A 15,521-nucleotide genomic window follows, 5' to 3' on the forward strand; every position below is an offset into this window, starting at 1 on the left:
AAGCAACTTAAATCTTATTACTGCCTAATGGCACTCTTGGAGCCAACTCACACTAGATGTGTTCATGCACAAATTACACTCAAAACTCAGTGTAAAGAGGTGGGGTTTGGGAACGAAGCCAAGGTTATGAGACTCAATAGGATGTTAGAGATTCCTAAGCCCTGAAGGAAGAGTTCATGACAGCTGCTGGTTCCCCTCTCTCCTCCCCACACTCACACAACCATCTAGGATTCTTAAGGTGTATAGTGGTGCACTGGTACATTCTGCAGTACCTAATGCCAGCCAAGTTTTTCCTGAAGTTCGTAAACCAGCACAAAAATTGGTGAATCCAATAGGGAGCTCTCTGTGCTGAACTGTGTAGTATCCCCCACTCTGCTTTACTGCAGGTAATTTAATATTAAACACAGGTATGAGAATTTTATTTAGTATTTGAACTGCTTTCACTAAACTGCAAAGAAGCGCCATTTATTTACCGATTAAAGCAGCATGTACACTGCAGTTATTCCAGTCAGAAGTCTCCTTAAAATGGTATGCCAACTAATTCAAAGAGAAATACTTCTGGACAGTGTTTCGAGCCCTGACTGGGGCCTCTCTGCACCTTCACAATGCAAATAAAAAAAAAAGAAGGTGACACTTTCTATTTGTATGTCCAGCCAGTACTATTAGGCTCAGAATGTCAGTTGTAAGTACTAACTTCCATTAAAAATTAACCATGATCACCAGATGAGCTTTCATAGCCCTGGCTTCACCCAAAAGTCTGCACCTTCTATGTGAGGTAGCACCCACTCTGCATGGCCCAGTATTCTCCAAGTTCAAAAGGTGAGCAGCGCTTCTCGGCATGAACAAATTGCTAAGTGCATTCTAAAATAATTATTTACATTTCTTTCAGTCATTCTCCTTCTGGAGGCATTCATTTGGTTCAAGAGTGGCACGCTTTAACACACTGGCTGCATGAACCCCTGCTGCAAGACCAGACAAAACCACTCTTTGGAATTAACATTAGCCTATCCATCATAAAGGAGCCTGTGTTACACATTAAGTCCCACTCCTCCATATGGTGCAAATCAGTTTTTGATCTGCTGCGAGACAAGCTCCCAAATGGATCTTTGTGTGTTTTTAAGCCAAAAGCAGGTTTGTTTTTAAATTTAGGCTTGTTTAGCAAATACTTTGAAACCTATTTACTGCATATCCTGTGAATTAAAACATTTATCATTTTTACACATACACACCCCCACACACAAATGTGAGTATGTTGTGACAAATATGCTGTGTTGAGAGTAGTCTAGTGAATATTTAACATCAGACACCCAAATATTAGTAAGAAAAGCACAAAACTGGGGCTCACATCTGCCTATATACTGCAGAAACCATCAGCTATTTTCTGAAGAATGTATTAGTTGAATTACAAGAGTCCCAGAACATAAATTATTTCTAGTACAGTAGCACCAGGGAGCCCCCACTTCCTGAACCCAGACCCTGCTGTGCTAGGTGCTGCACAAATAAAAGAAATGACATTCCCTGCCCAAAGCTGCACTATAATCCAATAAGCAGTCTGTGACGCTGCAACCTTTAAATGTTTAAAAAAAAATCCATAGAAAAGCAATGAGTATAATTCCACTGTTTCAAAGAATCTATTATACCCATGCTTCTGAAATGCAGCCAATTCTGAAGTGGAGCTCTAAAGCCAGCATGCTGCACTATTTTTGGGGTGTGGATGAAAAATGGTTTGGCCCCTGAATGCAGTAAAACTCTTGTGACAAGGGGCTCTCTGACCTTTCAGTGTCCACACAGAGTCCTTGTTTTTAAGGTATCAAATTAAAATCCAAATTGCATGGTAGTCAATGCATCTCTCTCAGAAAGAGAAGGGGCTGATTCAACCTTAACAGAATTTTTGCCTGGGGCTACCCTGGTAATTTGTGTGCGTTTCAAATAGCGCTTCTTGCACAGTACCTGGTAGCTGGTTAAAGCAACCCTGAAGAAAGGTTTACACTGTGAAAAGCAAAAGCTGTTTTAATTAAGTGACCTTGAACACAGAACAGTAATAGAGTCTTTGTGGTTGCCCAAGAGCTCCCTGGCAGAGGGCATTTTTACTAGCCACTTTCTGCTAGGTCAGTAACAGTGCAGAACATTTAAAGATATGTAAGTGGACACTGACAGCTTATTAATAAAATAGTGCTTTCCACTGATCAAAGGGTATTACTTCATAGCGATTGTTTTGAAAGTTGCAAAATGAAACTGCAACCTCCACAGTTGCTACTAGACATCCACTTTAATAAATCATAATTAGGAACATTAAGAACTCCTTTATAGCCAAAAGGAACTGTGCACTGGGTGCTATGGAAACCTACAGTTGGTATAATTTAAATAGGTTTGAATGGGATGTTTAATGTGTTTGCAAAGGAAAAGTGAACAAGGGAAAGAGAGAAAGACAGTTCATCACAGGATACAGCTTTTACTATTAAATGGTCTAGCCAAACTACAGTTCCAGAAACTGATGCCACACGTTTTTTTTTAAAAGGACCCAAACAGACTGTAGACCCTCCTCCTCCATTTCCTCAGGATATCTGGTTTGGTTATAAAGCACCACTGCATTTTACATGCGATACTCCCATTATTAAGAGGTTAAATCACTCTAACACACTACTCAGAGCTTTTTAGTTTTGCTAATCACCACCTAATGCAATTAAACGGAGATGCTGTTATTATGCAGTCACAGGAATGCCCAGTTCACCAAGTCTTAGACCATTACCTCCAGTTTCTGTGCTCTCTCTTTACTAAGAGGCTCCAGCAGAAAACTTAGGTTGTTGTCATCTGCTAAGGAGCGAAGGTCAAAGTAGTATTTGGCATAAACACTGGCAGGAACATTGATATTAAACTGCAGCAGCTCCAAGAAGTGTCTTTCCATCTCATTCCTAAAAAGAATAGCAGGGAAATAAAGAAATGGGATTCAATATCTGCAACCAAGTCAAGCTGAATAGACCACTTTTTCATTTTCACAATTGCCGATTTTACAACAGTCCTTCAAACTATACGCTACTGTTTTAAAATACATATATCAATAGATTAATTCACTAATGCTCAAAACAAGGTACAGCTTCTGAGTCTTGCACCTTCAGCTTAGGGAGAAAGGTAATTGCACTGTTGCACACTCACTCTACTGACTTAGGAGGTTCATTCTTCAGACTTCCATTAGTGCAGCCATACAATTCCTACTCCAGTCTCGTTCCCTCATAAGACCCCACTATAGCAATCAGATGAAAGGAACGGTGTATGCTCTTTATTAGCTCTGAAGAACTTGCAGACATTTTTACTGGGCTGATAACAAGAAGGGGGTTTATTGAAGTAGAGGTGGACCAACAAAAGGAATAGTCACATCACCACGGCAACAAATGGATCTATGAAGAGCTGCCGCTATTATCTCAGAGAAAAAAGCCTCTTGAGACAACATGGATTCATCCACAATAAATAAATAAATAAGCAAGCAGCATTAGGTGGGAAAAGGAATTCTCTTCTCACTGGCATTAGGCAGTGTAACAAAGTATTACGACAAAGAGCACAGGCACTACTTTTGACTCACTACACTGGTTGTAGTGCCCAAAATATTTTTTTTGGTAGGGCAGAGTGGGAAACAGCCAGTTAAGTGGAAAAAAGCATCCTGTGGCTACTGCAGGTGTCAGACAGGTTTTTAAAAGAAATAAAAACAGTTTTAAAATTAAGCTAAAAATAAACTGATATCTGAAATAGGCAATTAAGTTCAACACTGACTGAGAACACGAGCATAGTTCCAAAGAAGAATATGTAAGTGAACAAATGAATGAATAAACTCTACGCAATTCAAAAGTCTCAAAAATTCAATAAGTTGTTCTTGCTCTTTGGAAGCTTTTAAAATGGATGTTTACCCACCAGAGGGGAAAAACAAATCAAGGAATCATCCAGGTTGTGTCTCGCTTTGGATGGCTGGTCTCGTAATGTGAATAGCAGCTTTGTGTTTGTTTCTACCAAGGTGGACTTGAGTCCCATTGAACCTACTGACAAAATTAATTTCCTGTTCACATGGTCATAAGCCCATAGAAATGTAAATCAGATAATGTTTTGATGATCAGGTGATCAGGGCTTGATTTATCCCATGAATAAATGCTCTTCATCACCCCTTTTGTTCTCTCTACATTAATACATTTTAATTGTATAAAAATACAATACTTCACAGGATTAACAAGTCTATTAATAGTGGTTTAAAAAATAGCAGAAGCGCAATACCCATGTGTTTTCTGTGCTGTATTTACAAAATGTAGGTAGGCAAAAGAATGAACAGTATGTTCCCCCTTTCATACAGGATAATTCACAGGATTAGTAGCTGCATAGTTAATTTTGTCACTGATTAGAGACAAACTCCATCAAAGCAGAAAAGTTTACTACAAAGGAGGGCTTCCAAATATCGAGTACTGAGATAATTTCCTTTTTTAATTAAGAAAATGTCTTTTAGGCCAGACTTTCCGTTGGGAAGAGAGAGGTGAGGCAAAAAGAGGACAATACGCACATGTTGTTTTACTTTTGGTCATAACGCATCCCCATTTGCCCTTCATATCAAAATTAAATTGTTATAGTCTTTAAGAAAACTTTAGGTAATGGTCACCGAGTTCCAAAAGCAAGCTTTCTAAACAGCTAAACAATACAGGTGGTACCCCAAATACCACACCACACTGCAAAATTAAGTACTTCAGTGGAGTTATGAATAGGGGGAAAGTGAGGTTATTTCTGCAATGCACCCTCCTCCGTGGCACTTCCTATTTGGTTTGTAAGGCTATGTCTACTCTAGAAGCATCTGTCGACATAGAAATCTCGATGGAACCTCCGCCAACAGATTGCTGCCATGCACAATTTGCTCTGTCGACAAAGAACTACCAGACTGCACTGCCCTCCGATGACAAAATGGAATGGGAGCCCTGGAAAACGGCTGCCCAGCAACCAGAAGCTGTCTACATGGCACTTCTATTGAACAAAGTGTTACACCTCAAAATTTGAGGGATAACTGTCAAGGCAAAAAGCACAGTTCTGTCAAGACTGCCAACAAAGGGTTTATGCGCGTGGACACTCGCGAGTTCTGTTGCCAGAACTCGCAAGTGCAGACACAGCCTAAGGGTCTATAAAACTGTAATGCATCTTCTTCCATCAGCTCTGCACTTATTATTCACAGGTAGGTATAAGAATGAGATGGGTGTAAATGAGAGAGAGCAATCACTCCTAAATCTTGTAAATCTCATCTTAGAGAAAGGATGCATACAGGCTACTAGGAGTCAGCTAGTAGTAACGGCTGTCGAGCCGTTACACAAAAGTTGCACCAACTTGATCTGAGCAGAACTAGCATAAATTCTTGTGACACTCAAGAGCGTTCATACAAAGGAGCTGAACCAGTTTAGTTATATCCGTTTCTTGGTAAATGTCTCCGGATAGACAAGCCCTCAATCAGCTGAGAGAGTGATTATTCTAGTATGAGCGCACTGATAAGTTCCCCCCATTTAGACCCGTCTTTAGTTAAAAAGAAAAGCACCTTGTGTTTAGACATGGACCAAATGTTGGGAAACATAAAAGCTGCAATGTGACTGCTGCTCTGGTGTCACTTAACGATAGGGCTCTGCTTAACACTTGCTTCAAAGTAGTTTCCAACATCAGAACATGACCATTTCTGAAATTCTTTCCCAGGTATGTCACTCAGTAGGATTAACATACAAAGGACTTAATTCCCACCATTGGAAAAATAGTTTAAAAACAGCAGAACAGCTACTGCTGGCAAACGGAGACCACCAAGTACCAGTTAAAGGGACCCTGTCAAATCAAACTGAGCCTAAGTTAAGTTTGGTTAGAAGAGGAAAATCACTTACCTGTAGCAGTTTTCTAAAGGCCTAGATCACGTTAGGCCACCACAGTGAGTCTGTTTCTGCACAAACTCCAAGCTCAGAGTTAAGCTTCTAATTCCAAGCAGGGGCCAAGGAACAAAAGCCACCAAGCAGAATGTCAGCTCCTTTCAATCCAAAGGTGGAAATTCTTCCACGTGCATGGAGAGATTTGATCAACGAGATGCATTGGTAACAAGATCAGAGAACCCTCAACTCAGCAACTATCTGCTCCAGGGGAAAATGTCCTTATAAATCAACTAATTTTCAACTCTGAGTCAATTACATTTGCTCCTAGCAAAGTTAGAGGAGGAGATGCTGCTAGTAATCAGTAAGATTTCCCAGCACAGCCAATATCAGCTCATCTGTATGGGTGATACCTGTGTGAAATCCTTCAAGAATGCCATTAGTGTAGACCAGTGCTTTGAGGTAAGATGAATGGTGATTTATCACAAGCTGTATCTGCTGAAAGAACACCAGTTCCACTTTGCTCTTCCAAAACAGGTCAGTAGAGCCTCATTCTTTCAAGGAAAGGGAAGTTTATAAAACAAGTAGTGACAGCAAAAAGCCAAGTGAAATACCTGGAACTGTTCACTAATGAATGCTTTTGTTGTGAAGGATGACACACCAAGGTTGGCTGGTTGGTTTTAAAAGGATAATTCTCTCATTTCTTTTCCTGATGTTTATTCTTTGGAAAGTAAAACTAAGCAAGGGGAGAAATGTTTGACCACAGTCCTCAAAAAAAAAAAAAAAAGCCACCCCCCTCCCCAAACCTACACACAACACCTTGGGAGGAAAAGAAACCATCAAATTTTCAGTCCTAGTTTGAGGCTGAATCCAAGGAATAGTGCTCAGGGTACATATGTATTGTACTTCGCATTTCTGCCTTTTAAGTCTACTACTGAGAAAGAAACCAGAGACACCCTGCTATAGCACACAGCTGTCTTGTACAGAATAAGACTGAACGCATACTTGGAAGCACAGCTCCACCAGGCTGTTAAACAAAAAAAAAACCCACCACACAGAATTAACTGGAACCTGTGAGATATGAAGCACTGAATCCCTGTGTGAAGTTCACTGCGTACAATGCTTTTTGGATCCTCTGCAGTGCTTACACAACAGAATAGAAATAAAACCAAGATTAACTAAGAAATATAATTAAACTGCTGTTTTGACAATGTTCGTTAGAAGTCAAAGCCTATTGAGGTGTAAATTGAAACCAAGAGCTGATGGGCTTTGAGAGCTTAAGTCCACTCCATATAAAAGCCTAGTGACACTAGTATTGTGGAGAAGGGTTTTACTAGAACATTAGCAGGTTGATTAAAGGTAGCAGTTAAAACCACCTTCGTAGGTAATTTAATATTTGTCCTAAGCACGGCCTTATTTGAATAATTAAATATGTCCTTGGAGCTTGATGCTCAGTTTGACAGGAAGTCACTGCTACAATGAAAAATAAGTTGAACACAAGCTCATAGGAACTGAGTGGATATAAATATCAGGATTTCTTATTAATATACAATGACGACAGTTTAAGTGCACCAATCACCATGCAAATCCTGCTATTTCATCTCCCTGAGAAGTAGATGAAAAAGCCAATTTACCCACAACACAGTTCAGTTCATATCCTGCACTGGCCTTTATATTGTTGCCCTTAAAAGACCTGACAGGGAAAGAAGCAAGAGGAAGATCCTTCCCAATTGAGAGCTCCCACCTTGTGTAGATGGTCCTAAAACCTAAAGAGTTCAAGGCTTCAGACATAAGATGGACCTCAGGCTGCCATTATTTGGGGAAATAGGACAGTATCTAGAATAGAACCTTCCCTTTCCGATGGCCTTGCCAGCAGGGGTTTGTTGCTTGTAGTCTCAAACTGCATTTATTTACATGAGGGCAGTTCAAAGAATATAGTTAACAGGCACATGTCCATATAAAAAGGCTTTTGGAGCCCTTCCACAGGAAGATCTTCTGGAAGAGCCAGGTACTCTGACTGGCTTCCCTATCTCAGAAACTTGGAGGCTATGTCTTGGTTCCAGGGCTTAGAACACTTTTTGGGTTTCCACTGGGAGGCATAACATCAGTTCTTGGCTGTAGTAAGCAACCTTGCAACCACATACATGGGCCAGTTTCTGTGCCTGATCCAGTCTCTTTATTCCACAACTGACTGGAAGAGGACTGAGCTTGGCATCTGTGGCTAGCTTTAAACTTTGTCCAAAGGCAGTTCCCATCCCACCTTCTGGCAGACCCTTGAACTTCTGCTGAACAACTGTGTGAAGCTTATAAAAGGATGAGCAATACAGGTGAAGAACTAATTGCAGGGACCATGGAAAACTGCTTTCAAGAAGGCATTCTGAAGAAGTTGCAGTACTAGGATATGCCTATGTTCCACAGTAGGTTCTGGCAGAAGACACCTACTTCTGAAACAAATGGGAGTACTCCTCACTTGGCTGAAAGCTGGATCCAGGAGCAAGAAATCAAAACTAATCCTTAAAGCTCTCTCAAAAAGCCACAAGAACAAAAGAAGAATTTTAAAAAAAAAAACCCAATCAATTCTTTATTTACATTTCAATGGATTTTTCTTTTTCAAAGGTTCCTATTGTATTTATAAACCAAATATTTGTGCACTACACTACCAAATGGAAACCTGAAAGCAGTATCAATTAGTAAGTAGTTAGTTTTTTCATTATCCAGGTGAAAGGAAGTATAAATGGAAGATAAAAATTTAGTTTAAAAGTGAAAAAGTGTAGTGACCCAAGTGACACCAACTTGTTCTAAGAGAATGATTTTATCCTGAGTTTCTCTATCAAGGCAGAATTTTATTTAAGGGTATGAAGTCTGCTAACCATGAACTAATTCAATTCTGCATATTGAGCACTAGCCTTAGAATGGATAAGAATAACGGCAGCTCTCCACCAAAAACTTTTAAGAAAGCAGCAAATTGACCAAACTTGCAACTTACATGTCTTCAACCGTAATGTCCTTCAATATTTGGCAGTAATCCACATTCCATACAGCCTGATCATCCCAAACCTTAGAAGCCAGCAGAATAGCTCCTAGAACTATTCTCTTCCAGTTACTAGGACAGATGTCAATCTCCGCATAGGTTAAGAGTCTTTCCAAGTATACCTACAGAAAGAGAACCCATCTTAGACATCTCAATCTGAAGTTTGAGTTCCAAATAACTGTTCTGTCAGATTTAGACTTCACCAATTATGCCTTTATTCATCCCATAACTATTAAGCTACCAGAATTAGTGGCTATTACTGAGTTTTAGCCGTCAGACTTTTCCTGGCTCCCCCACTTAGCCCTGGAAATTTGACTTTCACAGGGGTTGAGAGAACGCAACCCCCACCTAAGTTGTCAGTTTACTATACTTCCAATAATGGGATATTTTCATTAATGCTAACCCAGGATCATGAACCAGTCCACTATAATGCATCGACCATCTCTCTTTGTGGCTGGCATGCCACGTTTAAAGCAAAAAGAAATACTGCAGACTGTGCAATCAGCAAGTTTCCACAATCAAAGCTGTATTACATCTATTTGCCCCACAGCCATCATTGCGATATCAAAGTTCCTTCAGGTCACATCCCCAATCTGCATGAAACACACAGTTAGCCACTGTATGCACACCTCAGTTTGCCACTTTGAAAGTTAGGTGATGGGAATGCTTCAAACTAGAAAACTTCACCGGTCCAAATGCATTTTCTACCTCCCCACATAGAAATTCTAACCACCCAAGCAACTTGAATCTCAACTATATCCTTATGAACACTGCTTTCCAACAGGAACATGCAGGTTTACTCCTGGCCTACATGTGCTTAGCAACTGGATCGTCTATAGAAAAAAAAAATAATTACATGTGAACCAAGAATTGAAATTCCATTCATAAATTGGCATAGGGGCTAGGAGAAAACTGCAGCTTGCTAATCTCAGTCTGTTTTCAGTACTACTTTCATCTACTCTTAAGACTTTTCTGAGTGGAAACAATGGAAAATAAATAGTGGAATTAACCTTCTGCCTGTAGCCTTAGACCGGAATCCCACTGTATTTCAATAGCTAATAGAGCCACCTACTGGCAAAAGTTAACAAAAACCCACCTTCAAATCAGTTCTTCAGATTCTAATTTCTGAACACGTGTATTGGCCAGAAAACCAATAGTCAGGCATCCGCCTACCTTGTAAAAGTGTGAGCATGCTTTAGGAAAGCAACACAAAATACGTGCAGAGTTTCAGCAGTTTCATGTAGTATTTAGCCCTTTCGATCACGATTTTTTTTTAAATTTCAGGAGTCTGCTTCCTTGCCTTCAGTTCTGTTCTTTTTTGATTGCAATTCTTTCCTCCTCTATTAATCTCCTGCATTATTTCTTCTTTTCCCGGACATAAAACTGAATTTAAAATTACCATAGTCTCAGCAGGCTACCAATGCCAAAGTTTCAGTAGTCCAAATCCTCAGAATAATTATATAGGTCAGAAAATGTTTATGGACAATCTGCGTCTATATTTGGTTTCTTTATCTGACCCAGTTTTCAAAAAAAATCACATGGCGAGAACACAGTGAAATGGTTGTATGTTTTGGGTGTTTTTTTAAAAATATTGTCAAACTTACTGGAAAGCAGCTGTAAGTCAGGACGACTAAACTCAACCGCTGGATATTGAGCAAAGGGGAACTGGGGCTGCAGCACTGCAGTGGCAGGAAGGCTCAGATGCTGGGGTTAACAGTGTACGGTTTCTGGACACACTTAGGGGTTCTACCTTTCACATCAGTTTCTGGCTAATACAGTTTATGAATTAGAAGAGACCCACCTCCTCAACTGATGGAAGGGAAAAGGAGTTAAATCCCCACAACCCTAGAGATACTCCATTGCTCAGAGTGGTGGTCCATTAATATACCTTCTTCTGAGCTCCCAATTATGGCAAAAAGCCTCTTTTCTACCACACACACATGCATTTTGTTTCTCTCCTCTCCCACTCCCCTCCACTTCGGTGTCAACTGCAGAAACAGTAACTATGACATGACTAGTTTCATTGGTGCTCATAGGTTTCTGAATAAACCAGTTGAATTCAGAATGTTTTTGCTCGGAAAAGTTGAGTAGCAAGATGTGTACTGCTTCAAGGTACCCAATAACCAATCAGTGAGCAGAAAGGCAAGCAGTTTATTTAAAATGAAAGCTCAAGTTGTTATTTAACTGATTACTTTAGAAAAGTTTCACAGCTCTCTAGGGAAGTTATCCTACCTACCACTGGTGAGCGGATTTGTTTAAGTCTGACCTGCATAGCTCAAGTGACATGAGACACAAAAGGCCACTGGTCTTCAGCCACCTTATAAAAAAGGAAGATTGCTGCTACTTTTGTGGTTAAAAATTATGCATGAACATCTATATGTGAATTTGACATTCATGTGCTTGACAGTCCTGGAAACCAAAATATTCTGTGCTCTCCTTAAGGGCATTAATTTTCTAATGTGAATATTTCCCATAATAATTATACTGAAGCCAGGTGGTTCTCACTGACAGGCACGCACACACAATGGTGGTTGCTTTTAAATCACTACTGACAGAGGCTGGCTTCAACTACTGGTTAAATCACCATAACCCTATCACTGCATCTCATTTGTAACTATTCACTTTTCATTAATTATTGGTACTAATGGGTCATTTTACAAACTGACTAGACCTTGCCCATTCAGACACAGGAAAGCAACTGTAAGTGTCATTATAAAAACGATAAATTTCATAGCTGATAACCACTGATTTGCAGTTACATCTGCATTACAGCTCGACTCTTTTTTCAATTTTACACATCTGGCATCCAGCAAACTTTAATCAACTTGTTCAGTAAAAAAGGATTTTTGACAGCTTGAATTGCACGACTGAACACGTCTCACCAGTGTCACTATTGCACATTCAGCTGTCAGCTGCGCGGCACTAAAAAGCGTCCGTACAAAGCGGTAGATGTGTTTGTGATCAGGGTCATGCTTGCAGTAGTCATCTGGAACTTCTTCCCGCTGAAAGAGAAAGGGCCCAGAGTTAGTCACTGTACATATGGCGTTACCTGGAACAGCAATGCGCTATTGTTCCCTTGCAACAATCGACAAAGTCTCCCCAAGCTTCTGCTTGGAAAAAGAAACAAAATCCTACACAAACAGCAAGCCGCACGGGCCATACAAGTAAATATCATGAAAGCCCTCTAACAAAAGCAACGGTTACTTCGTCTTTTGTAGTTCATTTTCATTCACATTTTGCTCCTAACGGGGGCCCTCTGCATAGCTCTCTCCCTCATCCAATGCTCTGGATATCCATTGCTCAAACAAACAGGGATGTCTTCCAATTTACATTTGGTCTTGATCTACATAGCCGTCATTTGCATGTTTCCCTATTGTTCAGTACCCTACTGTACTTCCACCCGCTGGCCACATTCGAGGCTTACTACCTACTTAGGACATTCTTTATGCTGATTTAAGGAGATAGCAGATGACACATAATGGGAGGAAGTCACTTTGCAATGCACATTTGGTATTTGGCACCATGTACAGCCAGATGCTGTCCACATCTTCATGGATCTAATGCCCTTCCTGTTCTTGAGTGGAAATTGCAAGCTGGCAAAGGAGATCAGCTTCAAGGAGGTGAAGGATGTATAGGAGTTGGTGGCATCTCATGCTGAGCGACAGACAAATGAAGGTAATATACAGGGGCCCAGGATTCCCTATAATATTTTATATTCATGTGTGGAAGGAATTTTGTTATGTGCCCCATTACGGCCATATAAATACATATCTCTCAGAACTGGAAAGGACCTTAAGCTGCCATGAGTCCAGTCCCCTGCCCTCTTGACAGGGCCAAACACCATCCCTGACACCTCCTCAAGCACTGAAGTCACAAGCCTGGGTTTACAACGCCAATGCCCAAACAGACTGTGTGAGGGGATGAGAGGTTTGGAGGGCAGGAGGTTCGGGTTAGAGCACAGGAAGGCACAGGTTTGGGGGTGTGATGTCTAGAGGGAGCTAGAGTGATGGAGCAGCTCTCATCTGATTGGGGATGATGGGGGTGGGTGGGGGGGGAGAACAGGTGGCTCCATGCCACCCTGTGCTCACTGGCAGGCACTGTCCCCCACAGCTCCCAGAGGCTTCGATTCCCAACCAATGGAAGCTGCGGGAACAGAGCTTCAAGGCACTCATGCTGCAGCTCCAGCTGGAGAGGAGGGGGAAAGGAACACCAGCACACACAACCACCTCTCCCCACCCACCGGGAAGGCTTTACAGGTTGCAGCCCAGGATTCCAGGCTGCCGCCCCTAAAGCCCCTCTCTCAATCCAGCTCTGCCACTGGGGCCTGAGGAGCACATGCCTCTCTCCTGGCCATGGCAGCACTGAGCCCCTGTGTCAGGCTGCTTATGGGCTATATAGCTTAGAGGAAAACTTGAAGGGGAATCCTGCATAAAAATTTAGGTTTGAAATATAGAGGTCCTCTCAGTCCACCCCACCACTGCCAGATCACCCATGTGCAGAATGAATTTTATGTGCACCAGTAGGGAGGTGACATGTGACATCTCCATACTGGTGCACATAAAATTCATTCTGCGCATGGATGACAAGGAATCCCTTGTTATTTTGCCTTTTTGAAAAATTTTCATAGCCCTCTACGAGCTACTTGCCATAAGGCACATGATATTACAAGTTCTGAAAAGGTTATTCTTCCTCTAAGCACAGAGGGCAAGAGCATGAACCACGGGACTAACTTATCCATGGAACTTTCCTGCTTAGCAGGAAGCAAAATGTTTCATTCCAAAATAAGCCACCACCATACATATTGGAGGCACTGACTTTTCAAAAAGGCAGTGAAACGTCAGACAGATACCTCATAAGAGGCCCTCCTCCAGGCTGAGAAGAGGGTGGTGGATGAGAAAAATATCCTGCAAAAGGAACCCAGAAAAGCAAAATTAGAAGGTAACTGTCCCTTCTTTAAAGGATTCTAGCCCCGAAGGATTTTTACTCCTGGGAAAAAGGTTTAAGGGACATCTCCAAAATCTTTCAATAAGACAAAACAACTACAGCAAGGCTAAAGCCACATGCAAGATGTTTTTGAATATGGGAGAAGACAGAAATAAGACTTAAGAAAAAAATTTAAGTCTTAAAACATTTGCCCAAATTCCCATAAAGAACATCCGATAGCCAACATTTTATGGTGACTTAAAAGTTTGGGCTCTATTTTAGAAACGGGTTTTGCAGGAATGAGATTGAAGAGCGTTCTCCCTTGAGTCCAAACAAAAAGAGCAGCAAACTGTACGGGGTAAGAAATGCAAACCCACTTTGCGTACGTTTAACAGCCACATCTTTAATGGAGGGAGGCAGGAGCAGTTCTGTCTCAGATCAAAATGAGCAGACACTGGCCTGGCTGGCAGAAAAATGTAAACAAAGATCAGACAGACACAGTGCTCTTAACTATGCTCTCCAAGGAAGAGATGTCAAAAGAAACAAGACGGAAGAACACTAAAACAGGAATCCAAGACTTTCTGACAAACCAGACAAAGAATGTCCCCTTCCGAACGGGCCTGCAAGCATGGGAATAATGCTGGCAGGGTGTTCATCTGTGCCAGAGGCCACACAAACCTGATCCGGAGCCAGGATCCAGTCCTAATTCACTAAATCTGAGTTGTCATCATTTGTCTAAGGAAGTGGCAACCTGGCAAAAGGCCTACGCCCAGAGGCTCCTGCCATTTAGCCAGCAGTCCATAACGTAATATTTTGCTGCTGCATAATTGTTAAATACTGTCAGAACAGATTTAAGGGTCGAAGCTCAGGTTTTTGGGCATACTACTATAGTTTGTGCTTCTCTCTGCCCCGGCCCACATAACCAGAAAGATTTCAGGTCAAAGACTTAATCAGAGTTGCTCTGAGCATATATCATCTCAGCTGCCTTTGAGACAAGGAAGTGGTGAGAGTTGTCTACCACAGCTTCACTAATGGCTCTGAAATCAGGTGTAACTTTATTGGGCAGGGATTTCTTATCAGTGCTCCCTTTATGTGCTGATTTTTCCCATCCACAAGCAGAGTACATTGTTTTATGTGGACAAGGTATGTATGACTGCATACCACCAACAGAAACACCTAGTGTGCGTGTCTGCTAATCAGCTGGGCTGCATTAGAATCTAGCGATAGTTTTCCTTCCAAAATAGTCAATATAAAATTAGGTGTGTATCCAAAAGATACGAAGGTATCTGAACAGTAGTTAGAGTGTACGTATGTTAGTATTTACAACACATTCATAACAGTATAGTTAATATAACTTGTGCTGAAATAGTCAATTCAGATTGTTTTGGCATGAGTGGTGTTCGGAGAAATCACATGATGCTGCAGCCGATAGAAGGATCCAACTCTTCAGCATTGTTCCTAATATTAAGTAGTTTTGTGATCAAAAGATGCAAAAAAACACTTTTCCCATTTAAAAAAAGTCAAATATTTATATTTTCCAATAGCTTTTTGTAAAAATAACCCCTTTATAAAAACACAATTTAAAAATATCTTTCCATACCTAATTTGTTTTGCATTTCTTTTTCACAAAAATATTTTTAATCTTTAAAGGAAAGGACCGTCCTCCTTTGAACAATATTGTCAAAATATCATCCTCTCTATTTTTCCAC

The 15,521-nt window shown here is 40.9% G+C and overlaps 1 protein-coding gene across 1 annotated transcript in view; it reads right to left on the reverse strand.

The window, feature by feature from the left end:
- The window catches only part of CCNYL1 (cyclin Y like 1), a 48,363-nt gene that overhangs the window by 2,066 nt on the left and 30,776 nt on the right, over nucleotides 1-15,521 (reverse strand). Inside the window, exons 7-9 of the mRNA XM_075001373.1 lie at nucleotides 11,772-11,891; nucleotides 8,845-9,011; nucleotides 2,750-2,912 (exon numbers count right to left, since the gene is read on the reverse strand). Of these exons, the coding sequence (XP_074857474.1) occupies nucleotides 2,750-2,912; nucleotides 8,845-9,011; nucleotides 11,772-11,891 (450 nt within the window). The remainder of the gene's footprint in view (nucleotides 1-2,749; nucleotides 2,913-8,844; nucleotides 9,012-11,771; nucleotides 11,892-15,521) is intronic.

This window comes from Carettochelys insculpta, chromosome 8 (genome assembly GCF_033958435.1).
Source record: "Carettochelys insculpta isolate YL-2023 chromosome 8, ASM3395843v1, whole genome shotgun sequence".
Classification (NCBI taxonomy): Eukaryota; Metazoa; Chordata; order Testudines; family Carettochelyidae; genus Carettochelys; species Carettochelys insculpta.